Genomic DNA, 13,820 nt, shown 5'->3' with positions numbered 1-13,820 from the left:
CCCTCTTTGGTACTGACTAACAGAGAATTCATCAAAATATTATAAATTGTGTGTTCTATTTCTTGTGCAGACTTGTGCAAATTTATGTCAGATCAGATGACTGCTCATAGGAAGTTTATGTTTCCTATAAAAAACTGAAACTCTAAAAGAATGACTATTGCTGATTAAATTTATTCATTTTATGTAGGTGTAATTTTCAGTATTTGTCTAATAGAGATAATGCATCTCTTGATTCCAATATCTTAGGTTCCCTTACAACAAGGATTAGATGACTCTTGGGAACTCAGATGTCAATGAACAAAGTTCAGTAGTGTTACCTTAAGGGAGTTTATCATCAACAGATACTCTTATAAAAGTGTTGATGTTAGGTGAGATGCTATGGAACACAAAGTAATTTCTCTCTGTTTATAGTAAGACACACAAACTGAAGCCCTGGCTTCAGACATGCTGGTACCAATTCACCCAATAATACATCAGCTGACCTTCATTTCCTCCCTGCTAATTGCACAGCCACTCTCTAAACTACTTAGCTGGTGTTGTGAAACTAACATCTCTTTATCTAATTCTGTGGAAATGTGGAAATCCATTTGATCTTAACATCATGAGGATAGTGTGGCTTCTTTTGAGAGCAAAGTACCAGACAGCGGCAATCTGAAAAGACTTCCTTGCTTTTCCCAACTCTTCCACTCTCCCACTGACTGGCCTGTGCCAAATACTTTGCTTTGTTTTTTTTCATCTTAATTTGAAACTCATAGCAGCTGCAGTTAACATAACTAATTTCATTAATATACCTCTGTGAGATACGCTAATGAAAATCTCTTGTGGTAAAATAGTTGTGACTCTTTGTTATGTGCTTAACTGGAATCTTAAAATCAAAGACTATGGTTCTCACTTGTTACAGGTTAGGCTTTATTTAGCAGCCTGTTGCTGCTTTAAACTTTGTTAGGGAGTTGAGTACTCTCAAGAAGAGTTGTACCATTCTGTTGCTGACGTTATAATCTATTGGGGTTGTTTCTGGTGGCAATCCCTGATCTTTTATCTGTTTGTTACAAACCATGCCATGACTGTACCTCAAAAAAGTCTCAGATTACCAGTACCTTAGAACATGTGATGGATTTTGACTTTGACTGATGCTGGTCTAATATGGAAAGGTTTGCTCAAAGGAGAACATTAAGAGTACCAACATTAGATGGCGCTAATATAATCCGAAAAAAGGGATGTCCTGGGCCATGTGTTGATGCAGTTTACTTGGTATGGGGTTCTAGCACATAATATACCCACAGCAAAAGGGTATGCAGGGCTATTTGCTTGCCTCTCTAGCTTAAATCCTGAACTGTGTTTTTCAAGCAAATTAATATTCACAGGGTGAAGGGACAAAAAGGGTTGTACAACATCACGCATAGATTGCAAAAGAAACAAACCTTTTTAAAATAGTTGTGTTCCTCTTTCATGGGTGTGTATTCATTCCTCATTGCACTTATGTATCTGTTACAATAAGACACAAAAAGGAAAAGGATCAGCTTTAGTTGTTCAGAGAGCATTGATGTAACTTCTGCCTTCAGTTTTTAATAGTTAGAGGGCCAGATGTGTGGGGAGAAGAGATGCAGCTGAGCTCAGTGACAGTCTGAGAATACCAGCATGAGTAGCAGCATGCATGGTGAGCCATTGGGGTGGAATGAGTGGACAATGACTCATCCCAGACTTCAGTAATATCACAGGGCGTCAGAAGGATTGTTATGAGATATTTACCCTTATTTCTTTGAAGCAGTTTCCCTAAATTGTGTACAGAACTTGCATAGAAATCTCTGGAGCAGAAATCCCTTTTGCACCTGGAAGCCCGTAGAAACGTAACCATGATTATGAAATTGGACCTGAGGATTTACAGAGACAATATGCTTTATTCATCCCATTCATCAGAGAGCCTTGAACACTGTACAGAACTCACAGGCATCACCTGAGAGGTCTCATTTCCTCTCTTCTGAGGAAGGTGGTAGGACAGGCTGCCTGCATGCTCATGAAGGCATCAGGACCAGCTGTGTTGCATCTCATGGGTAGGTCAGGTACTGCAAATATGCAGGAAGTTCAAACACTATGAATTTGCCCTTCAAAACAATGAAAAGTGGTCACCCCCAAACAATTTAAAAGATACCTTGAGATATGTCTTCATAATAATGTGACCTAAATACAATAATTTCGTCATTGAAGACCTGTGGAGTCTTCCAGAGATTAATTAAGCATGCCATGTAATATATGACCTTTGCAGAAGCACTGCAGGAGCAGCAGGAGCACCTTGTTTGCCTTTGATCCCATCTATGGTTGGTGAATGGTATTTCAGAAATCACTGATAGTACAACAAGGTGCTCAGAAGTAAATTTCATCCTTATATTATTTAGTTCAGGTCAGTATGAAATAAATTGTTTAAATGCAGTTACTGTGAGACACTGATAGGACTCAGGCACAGATTGCCTTGAAAAAGTTTATGATAAATGTGTTCATGATAATTTTGTGCATTCTCCAAAAGTGTGGCCTAGTTCTGATCTCCCTGTAGTTTGTGCCTCTAACTCCACTGAATCAGAGGCCTAATGCCAGCATCAACCTGGCAAGTGAGAACAGAAGTAGACCATGACTTTCCATATATGTTTTTTCTAATTGTTTTATTTAATTTCACTTGTCAGGACAAAAAAAAAACTGGTAAGAAACATAAACCTATTTGTAAATTTGACACCAGATACAGATATGCTTTTCCAAATTCATCATTTTATAATTGGATTTTCTATTTAACTTAAGTAAAGATCTTTGTCAAATTAATGAAGAAACAGAACAGAGTATTCTTCAGGAAAAAAGAATGAGGTAGCTGTAAATTGATGTGGTTTAGTTTTGGTTGAGAAAAAATACATATAGATAGCAGGAAATGGCAGATCACACCAACTGTTTTGGCTGCAAGAGCAGAGTGTTCAGTATATGACATTACAGGGGAGAAAAGGATTAAGACTAGAATTAAAAGTGGCAGATTCTTTTGTTATAACAGATTAGCAAGCCTCCTTCAAATATAGGGAAAAATATTTTTGTGTACTTTTTCCAAACTATCAACACAGTCATATTAACATACCTAAATTACTTCTTAATTAAAACCAAATTTTATTAATAAATCAGCATTGCTAATAAAACAGCCAGCTCCAGAGAAGTTCTTGCCTAAAACTTTCAACTTCCTAAATAATGCATGATTAAGTACAAGTGGACAGACACTCGGGTTTTTGTTTCTCCTAAATGATAAAATTACATCTGCAATGAGCAAGCATTTAGTTAAAGCCTCCTTTTTTGTCTCTTCTGAAACTTGCAGGGAGACAATGAGATGATACTGATCTGCATGGAGAGTGATCTATCAAGCAGTTAGTTAATGTAATGGAGAGAAATTATATCATAAAGGCAACTCAGAAATGTTCAAACATGAGGACTATTGGCTGTACATTTGAGTAAATCTATGCAAAATAAAAGCCTAGAAAAACAAAACTCTTTGATCTCAATATGTTTCATGCAGAAATCCACTCCAAAATGGGAGTCAAGAGTTCATAGCAAATTCTTCCTCATTTACTCTGGCAATTTAACTAGCAGATGCTGAATTGAGCTCAGCCCAGGACCAGATGGTATTCATCCAGAACTTCTAAAGGAAATAGTAAAATTATTAACTATGATGTTCAATCTATTGTTTAGAACTACGTTGTTGCCAGGGAAAAAAATTGTGTAAATGTGATGCCAATGTTTAAAAAGGACTCCAGGGGAACTAAACCCTTGGAATTGTGAGCCAGTCTGTAAGCCTGGCATTCAGAGAAGGAAAACTGATGAGGACTCTAATAACAGATAAAAATCTCTGGACAAATTTGTAGAGGAATGCTGCACCTTATACATTTGGAATCCTGAGTATGTGAACAAGGTGATCCAGTTTGTTTTAAACATTAACTCCACAGTTGCTGGGATTTGCACAGAATATCATTCCCTCACACGTTCTGTTCTTGCTTGTGGTTGAAATTAGTACCTTCTGGAGTTAGTCATGGCTCAGTACTTATCCCTCAGCTCTTCAAGCCTGTGCTGCACCTGCTGTCTCCTACCACTGTGATCCAGCTCCTTTGCTGCCTGCACCGCACACAAGGCGAGCTGTGTCCAGTGCAGCCTGGTTCAGTTTGCCTGTTCGACAACTCTGTGAAGCCTCCAGCCGTGGCTGCTGGCCTCAATGGCTTCATCCATCATGTCTTGACACTGAGGTGGGCCCACTGCGTTGGGGCTCAGTGAGGGGCTCCTCCTGCTGTCCTGGGGAAGCTGGTCCTTCACCCTGTCCCACATATCTTTGAGAGTGATATCAGAGACCTGCACCGGCTTCACAGTGTTAATCACAGCCCTGGCCAGCCTCTCACACCCTGAGAGCAAGGTGGTCAGTGGGACCATGCAGTGGTATGGGCCAATGATGGCCAGCTGCATCCAGGACTCCCAGAGGTACAAAGGATAATTGAGAAATTGGAACTTTCAGTCTGACTTTTCAATCTACTTTCCTACATACCTATTCCCATTATTCATACTATAAAGCAAAGCTGGCAAGACTGGAAAAGAAAGCCAGGCTTTTCAGTCTGTGTATATCAGCTTTGAGGGGTCAGGATTTGTTATAAAGAACCTGTTACTGCTCTGCTTTTAAGTAAAAGGAATTTTAAATGTGAAATTAGTTTTTCATTCAGTTATAGTAGAGATTAATTTCTAATATTACTTTTTATTTCTGGCCATAAACAAGCTGTATACTGAAAGTAAAAGCCCATGACTTTGTGGAAACACCAGTGAGGATTATGTTTATTAAAAAAACAGAACTTTTAAACCATCAAGATCTTTGTGTTTTCCACTGGTGTGTAACTAATATGCCACGATTTATCAGGTTTACTGAGTTTGTCAAGTCATATACAAGTTCTTGCACAGAGGAAATGTATAGGCTTCTGCTCATATTAACTGGCAATTCTAATATACTTTCATAAGATTTGATCCACTACGTGAAATTAGTGAGTTTTTCTATTGACTTGCTGGGGTTTGGATCAGGCACGTACAGCACTTTTGTATGAACTTTTCCAATTGAGATAAATGTAGCTGCTTTTATTTTTCTGAGTCTACCCTATCTTCAGTTTACTCTGAAAAATAGGAAGACAAGAATCATTTCCATGTAAGGAATGCAAAATCTTTACTATGTTTTTCTCTTCTCTGCCCTTTTATTAAGCAACTCTTACCATTTTGAATGTTAGTTGAGAGACAGATTTACCACTCTCCTCACTCTCTGTGTCTCATTTATAGGCTGTGACCTCACAGGCTGACTCTCAGAAATAGTGCAGAGACATGAGTAGAAGCAATCTTGCAAGGGGTTAAAGCTCTAATCTTTTTCTAGCCTGTTTATAATCCCAACAGTAGTGCAGTAACAGAAGAGGGTGGATCTAAAAAGTACCTAGGGGGATGTGTGTGTGTGTGTGTGTGTGTGTGTGTGTGTGTGTGCATACATGTGAGTGTGTGTGCACACATTCTTTGCTTTTCTGAACGGCTGTGTGTGCCCCTGGAATAAATCTTGTTCAGCCAGAACAGGACTCTGTGTGCTGGGTGCTCCTGCTGGAGAGTCAGAACAGCTTCCTTGCACAGCTGCCTCTCTTGCATTTCTTCTGAAGAATTCATTCAGAAACCATCTGTTTACTGAAAGCATGGGCAGATAGTTACAAACCCACCTTCTTCTTCATCAAAGCTACTCTGTGGATACTGAAGAATGGAAATAGTTGATGCTAGTAGCTTCCTTGTGAATGGTACCAACATTACTGATTTCCTCTGCAATATCATCTTGGAAAATGACACTTTTTTCTGTGTGGATGATGCACCTTATCCTTCTAAAGGTATGTATGGAAAATTGGTTTTTTCCAGGCAGTTTTAGTTCTAGCTGGATGCAGAGATGCTGTAGAAAGAAAGAGCTATGCAAGGCTTTTTTTCTGAGAAAGTGCAAAATCAATTGCTTGCTTTTAAGTTAGTATGAGAAACAGGCAGCAAAAAATTTAGTATGTGCTGGTTTTCCAAGTTCAGAATTGAACTCGGACAAAATTTGAATATAATGGAAAACTAAAACACTAGCACTTCGGAGCACGAAATGCAAACATCTCTGCTAAGGACTTGGAGAAGCATGATTTTTACTCAATTCAATAACAATGGAGTGATCAGATCTGATACCATGTGTGAAAGTGATTTAATATGAAATCATAGCACTCTGAAGCTGAAAAAAAAATCCATATATTAAAATGTCTTTTGATTGCTTGATCTTTTCTTACCTTTGCATAAAATAGGATCTCCCATGGTGAGTAAGTGGTGCAGTCAGTAGCATGAGAAGCACATGCTTTAAGAAGTTGTATTTGACTCTCCAAATGTACATTGTACTGCTTATATTGTAGATTAATGCTATGCAATTGAGGTAGATCAGAATACATTTAAGAATTTCAGCACTTTCACTGATTTTGTGTTAGTGTAAAGACATAAACCTTCATAAAATTGAATACAGAAAGGCTTTTACCTTCTGATTAAAAGTTGAAATATATAATATTAATCTGAGTTGAATACTGTGTAACTGATCTTTTCTTGTGACAATTTTCAGATTTGCATCAGATAATACGGATTCTGCTGTATTGCTTGATATTTCTGCTCAGCATTTTGGGGAACATTCTGGTGATTACGGTGCTGATAAGAAACAAGCGGATGAGAACAGTCACCAACATATTTCTGCTGTCACTAGCAGTCAGTGACCTGATGCTCTGCCTTTTCTGCATGCCTTTCACCCTTATTCCCAACCTGCTAAAAGATTTTATTTTTGGAAGTGCTGTTTGCAAAACTGCCACTTATTTCATGGGTAAGTCTGGGATGTTTATACTTATTTTGAAGACTGACTAATGAGACAGGTGAGAAGGTATTTAAAGATCTATAAAAGGCTGATTGTTCCCATCCACCACTGAAGTTATCAGTATTACAAAGAAACAACTTTGTAGTGCAAATCTTCATGGTTCTGGTGTCCTTGGTCTGATCCAGCAAAACACAGTGGCGCACACACACTTAACTTTAATGACATACAGAAGTGTTTTGCTGGATGTGAAGATGTTGCATGATCAGATTTTAATGAGGAACCCAGCACATGCAGTTGCTTACCCATCATTGACAAGATTCTTATCAGTGTTCAGATCACCCACCAGAAATGGTGGACTTGTACACCCTACCCTCAGTAAGGGCAGATTTTACTCACAGACTTTGGCAGCAGTGATACATAAAAAAGAAAAGAGAAATAGGCCAAAGTAGGTGCCATTTGCAGAGCTGGAATTTGGAGCAAGTACTCTTTGTGGACAGACCAGGTGTGATCAGAGCTCACCAGAAGACCATAAAACACAGATATAGATTTTAGAGGCTGACTTTAATAAGTATCACTTTTGTATGCCTTGTCATACTCCTTGCCCATACATCCTGGGTTGTGGACCCAGGATCTAGGAGTTTCAAAATGTCTGGGTTGTGTATGTGTGTGTAAGTGATTTATTGTCTCACTTTAATATTTCCTCTGCATTTGCTCGTTTCTTAACCAAAAAAATCCAAACAAACAAAACAAAATCAAACCAACAAAGGAAAAAGAAAAAAAAAGGAAAAGAAAAAGAAAAAAGAAAAAAAAAAGAAAAAGAAAAAGAAAAAGAAAAAGAAAAAGAAAAAGAAAAAGAAAAAGAAAAAGAAAAAGAAAAAGAAAAAGAAAAAGAAAAAGAAAAAGGAAGAAAAAAGGAGAACATTATGTAAAGTTTTTGCCGCTTTGGGAGACCCTTAGTTGATTACAGAAACCTCAGGTCCCCTTTCAACCCATGCCCTTGAGAGCTTTGATGTAATGTGAAAGTACACACCTAAAGTGTGCGAATGGGAAATCAACATCTTTTTGTAGATAAAACCAATAAAACTAAAGGCCATGTTTAAACAATTATAATGAATTGCTGGCTAAAATACCCTAAAACATTACTGAAGCATTGTCATCTTCCTCTTATTGCACACGGTGTAAATTACTTTATAAAAAAATCCAGTGAAATAGATCAACATAAAGTTTCTCATTATGAAGCTCTTTTATTTTAAGAGTCAGAATGTGAAGATTTCCTACTAAATGTTTGGGTAACAGAGGCATCACCTGACAAACAGACACTGACAACCATTGCATCAACTATGCTCAGTTTTTCATTTTAAGATGTAGAAAAACAAATTTTCAATCTGTAAAGCAAATTGTAACAATATTGGCATTTTATAGTCTGACACATATTCACAAAGACAAAAGTGCATTTACTGAAAGAAAAATGTGTGGCAAAGTTAAGAAGAAATATTTATAATTTTACAGTGGTGAACTTGGGCACCTCAATGACAGAACTACATACAACCGCACCATATTTTATAAAATACGAACAGAAGAAATTAAGGGTAGTCAAAGGACAAAGATTCTACTTCATGCCTTCATTTCTTCGTGTTTGTAACTCCATTACCATCTAATTAAAAAGTTGTAATAGATTTAACTCTCTTGAATGAGAAAATCAGATCACAAGTGAAGCAGGACACTCATAAAAATTAAAACAATAAAAAAGGGACTGTGAACATCTGTGTTAAGAGAGTAATTAACTGATTTCAAATGCTTTGCTTGAATTTCAGTGCAATTAGTGCACAAACCACAGTAGCAAAGAGAATAATTAAGAGTAAAATTGTCTTCTTTCCCTGTTACCAGAATTTTATGATTTGACAGTGTGTATTTTTTCTTGGACTTTTGGAGTGAAAGAAGTGCAGAGCAGGAATATCAGTCTGGAGCAATCTGGAAACCCAGACCCAGTGCCCCACATTCTTCACTGCCTTCATCAGTGTGGTGTTTATAAATACTTTTGCTTATAAATAGTTTGCTATATTTTTAAATTTTTGTATGCATACAGAAGACCATTTGAACATAACATTACCTTTAAAACAAGAGAATAACCTTTTTATTTATTTTATATGCATAGGTGTCTCTGTAAGTGTCTCTACCTTCAACCTGGTTGCCATATCTTTGGAGAGATACAGTGCCATTTGCAAACCGCTGCAGTCCAGGGTCTGGCAGACCAAGTCTCATGCTCTGAGAGTGATTGCTGTGACCTGGTGTGTGTCCTTCATTATCATGTCACCATACCCGATCTACAGCAAACTGGTACCTTTCACCAAGTACAACAACACCACAGCAAATATGTGTCGGCTCCTTTGGCCAAGCGATGTCATTCAACAGTCTTGGTAAGAATAACTGGCTGTTAGCAAATGTGTAATTATCTGCTGGAAAATGGGATTTCATGGTAGCAATAAGCTTATGGAAAATCAAGTATTAACCTTCAGCAAATGTTTACACTCTATCATTCTTATTTAAGATGTAAAAAAACGCCAACATTTTTAAGCTGCTTACATTTTGACATTTGAATGACTTTTCCCTTGTCATAGAAATGACTGCCCAACATGGCAATGATTCTCACACCATGGTTTGCTAAGCCCCAACTGTCACTGTAAAGAAAGCATCTGTCACTTGTAGTAGGAATATTGCTTTCACTCATTTACACATAAATTTCAACATTCTCAGAGAAATCCTTGATTAATCTTTGAGAAACACAGACACTTACACCCCTCTGTGTGCTGTCTTGCCTGTTAATTTGTTTGAAGGTTCTTTGTAGCAGAGAAGTAGAACATGAGGCTGCAAATGTCTTATTTGAGAATCCTTTTGGTTGCTTATGGAGAATAGGGGCAGAGAGAAGCGGGGAGAGACATGCTCCCAGTCCTACACATCCAGGCAGGGTAAACAGCAGCACTATCAAACAGCAATAGTACTTGGACATGGTGTCCTTGCACGTTGACTAAACACTGACTGGTACTGAGAAAGTGTAAGATTTTTTTTGATACTGAAGGTCAGTTGGAACTGGGAAAAAGATTAAACTCTGCACCATTTTGGTATGATATATCCACAAAGAGAGTAACTTTGTGTTAATGCTTTCAGTAGTAGTCTCAGGTATTTGGCAGCATGAGGAGGAAGGGTACAGGACAAAATTCACTTCTCTGTGGTCTCCTTACAGATTCCCAGGTGTGTTACTGAGTTTGTACCAAAGTCACAGGGATCAGGAGAGACACAGGCTTATGGATGCATTAAGCATCATTATTTCCCTAACTTGTCGCCACATCAGAGAAGCTGTCTAGGAGAGCAGCCTTTATGAAACCTTGTAAAAGCTGCTTCCTTTACCAAAGAGATTGCCACTCCTGGGATCCCTTCTCAGAAGCTCTTCATTGCTCCAGGGATGAAAACCCAGGTTGTGGCTGCTCTGTTTTTGCCCACGTGTGCCACAGCCCTCTAGAAGTCAGATCTTTCTGAAGCACAATAATAGAGTAATTTGCATTGGAAAAGACCTCCAAGATCATTGAGTCCAACCGTTACAATATTTTTAATGTACCAAGACCCCCTTTAAGAATCAGCAGGTGCTCATTTATCTTCTGCAAGGCAATTTTTTCACTAGCCAAAACTAAAGGGCATCCAATGCTCATCTGGTTACAGCAGGGAGTCCCACTCATGGGCAGAGAGAACTTCTTTAACTACTGAGAGAGAGAGAGCCCCCTTTAACTACTGTGGGAGTGCCCATCTCCTCTGGGCTGCATAGGTGGGATGAAAGAAGATTTTCAGCCATTATAGTCTTTTTCCTGCTGTACCTTTTTGAGGGAAGCAGGAAAAGTAGTAGGAAGCTTCAAATTTCTGAGGTGTCAAAATGATATTTTGTATTGCCATGAAAAAAATTCAAAAAATCTTGAAATCCTGTCTTCCCCAACTCTCAGTTGTATAAAAAGAACGTTTTCTGGTTTTTTGCCATTCCCTATTCTCAGTGTGTCTTTTGATTCCTTAGGTACACTTTCCTGCTACTCACACTCTTTCTTATTCCTGGGATTATAATGATGGTTGCATATGGTCTCATTTCTTTGGAACTCTACAGAGGAATTAAATTTGATGCCAGCCAGAGAAAATCTTCACGAGGTAACAATACATTTTGGTTTGGGGTGGGCTTTTTTAAGTTACAGTTGAAGATACAAGCAGTCATTTTGAGGCTAGTAAAAGGAAAGCTTTCTGCTTGCAAAAATGATCGTTATGGTCAGTTATGTCATGAACTTGCCAGCCACATTTCTTGATTACAGTTATTCTGCTGTTAGCAAATAAACCTCATTTATTGCCTCGTTTGCAAAGATTCTGGGCAGAATACATTAAATTTCTAATTTGTTTATTATAGAAATACCAAGGGTTTTTTCTGGCCATGGATGAGGACCATTTTTATCAATAATTGTCACAATTAAAATTGTCAAATTAATGTAGAAGCATATAACCTTGAAAATGATCTTCTGTCCATACTGGACTAAGCAACATTCTTAAACCTTTTGCATCAGTTTGTATAGAGGTAAGATGTGAGAATATTGGGAGACAGTGGATTCAGAGCAGCTGATAACATGACAGATATTTTGCCAACTATTTATACAGCATTTTATATGTACAGAAAGAAGAATAAGTACCTGCAGCACCAAATACGAGGATGGAGATGGATGTTACCTCAACAAAACCAAAAGAAAAAGGAAAATGCCATTGCAACAGCTCTCTGCTATGAGCCACAACAAAATAGAGAGAGTGAGAAGCAACAGCTCTTCTGCCAACTTAATGGCCAAGAAACTTGTCATCCGCATGCTGATGGTGATAGTGGTTTTGTTTTTCGTTTGCTGGACTCCCATCTTCAGTGTCAATGCCTGGCGAGCCTTCGACACAGCTTCCGCTGACCGGCGTCTCTCGGGGGCTCCCATCTCCTTCATCCACTTGCTGTCCTACACATCTGCCTGCGTGAACCCCATCATTTACTGCTTTATGAACAAGCGTTTCCGCATGGCCTTCCTAGCCACGTTCACCTGCTGTGCCAGGCAAAAGCTCCCCACCATACGGGGAGAGGCTGGTGATGAAGAGGAGGGGAAAACGACAAGGGCTTCCCTCTCCAAATGTTCTTACACACACATGTCTGCATCAGCACCCCCCTGAGCTGCACCAAGGGAGGCAATGAGTGGTGAATTGTCTGGCTTTGGAACGTGACTGTGGCATCAGCTGAACGCCATTTAGTCCTGAGTTAATGAAACACTTCAGCTGGCAGTAAAGAGCAAGAATTTTATGGGAAATTGATGCTATCACTGTATGAGTGTTAAATCACTTTCCCTTCAAAAGTACAAAGGAGGAAGAGAGCTCTGAAGATAAAGGACTTTATGAAAAGCCTTAGAAGTTGCTCTATTTGTAATAAATTCCACTGCAAAAATTGGTGTCCTCTACATCAACAGCTTTGCTCAGTTTTCAGATGCAGTTCTGAGTATCTCAAGATATTCCCAAGATGCAAATAGATTCTCCTCAAACATGAATATATGTAATGCAATCTTCATTTCACTAGCTATGCTTAATAAGCAAAAATATTTCTGTTATATTTGTAGTATCTTTTCACATTATTTTAGCTAAGCTAATATATGTTGAGATAATTTTGGTGTCACTCTCACCGGAACTTTGGGGTGGTGAGAATGGGCTTGTCCATGTGAAATTAATGCTTTTACGTAAATAATTTCTTTTTAAAAAATAAAATTAAAATAAATATCATTGGCTTTGTGGGTGGAATGCTTTCTTCACTCAGGCAATAACATAAATTAACATAAATTAATGTATTTTTCACTTATATAAACCCCATAGAACAAGGACAAAGAAGTGACTTTCTTCTGTGGAGCTGAAAGCACCCACATATGCAAGTGGCGGGATCTAAGATGAGCCACAAAGGCTCGTGTGGGAATTTCCACAGTGGGAAGCACAGGGATAAATGCTTTGGATAAAGCAAAGAGGTGTTTTACAGAAGATGCAGGACTGAAGATACAGGCTGGTGCCCATGGCAGTCACATTTCACAAATACTTTCACAGCTGCTTCAGGCACGGCACTGCCAACATGGAAATAAAGACATTGGGGGCAGAGTGGCAGAAAGGGCAGATACAACAAACAAAGGCTGAAAGGCTTGGTCAGAAAACAGTTTTTCTAAACTTTGAAGCGGCTGTTTGTACTACAATGTACTTGTAAACAGATTCAACACGGAGTAGAACAGCTTTGAATGATGTATTTATTTGTGCTTTGTTGCACAAGGAACCCAGTCTCTTTCCTTTGCTGCACACAGGTGAGTGTGGGTGTTCAGGTCTTGCCCTTTGCTCTGTGGAACTCAGATGGAGAAGTTACATTACTTATTTTGGTTTGTGAAAATATCCTGTTGGAGATGTTTCTATCTTCTACCTGAATCAATATCATTATAAACCCTTGTTATTAGACAGAGATTAAATTTGAGCACAGCGTGGAATGTAGATGTGGATATTAAATATAAGCCCTCTCAAGGTTTTTAATCAGGAAAATCTGATCTCTTTACAGAATGATTTTAAATTAGAAATATACTGTGAGTTCCAGGACCCAGATCCATGTTCTGCACTGAGTTATTGCCTCAAATGGTTTACCCTAACAACTTAGGACACAACTTTGGCTATTATTTTTTTTTTCCATCCAGCTTGTCCACAGACAGGAAATTAAAAAAAAAAAATTCTAAACACTATTTATGCACAATCCATATAAACAACGTTTTGCCTGCCTAGTTAATAAAGTAGCACTGCTCCTGCAACAGTGCTGAGACTACTGACATTGATCTGACCTTTTGCAAATGCCCAACAAATTAAATTA

The 13,820-nt window shown here is 38.4% G+C and overlaps 1 protein-coding gene across 1 annotated transcript; it reads left to right on the top strand.

The window, feature by feature from the left end:
- Positions 1-4,320: 4,320 nt before the first annotated feature.
- CCKAR (cholecystokinin A receptor) lies at positions 4,321-12,977 on the top strand. Its single transcript, XM_068188826.1, has 5 exons — positions 4,321-5,903; positions 6,650-6,901; positions 9,048-9,309; positions 10,950-11,077; positions 11,589-12,977. Exons 1-5 carry the CDS (start codon positions 5,780-5,782, stop codon positions 12,113-12,115), a joined length of 1,293 nt encoding a protein of 430 aa, XP_068044927.1. The 5' UTR covers positions 4,321-5,779; the 3' UTR covers positions 12,116-12,977.
- The last annotated feature ends 843 nt before the right edge of the window (positions 12,978-13,820 follow it).

This window comes from Anomalospiza imberbis, chromosome 4 (genome assembly GCF_031753505.1).
Source record: "Anomalospiza imberbis isolate Cuckoo-Finch-1a 21T00152 chromosome 4, ASM3175350v1, whole genome shotgun sequence".
NCBI classification, from domain to species: Eukaryota; Metazoa; Chordata; class Aves; order Passeriformes; family Viduidae; genus Anomalospiza; species Anomalospiza imberbis.
The sequence above is the reverse complement of the archived record's forward strand: the minus strand, read 5'-3'. Positions and strand labels throughout refer to the sequence as shown.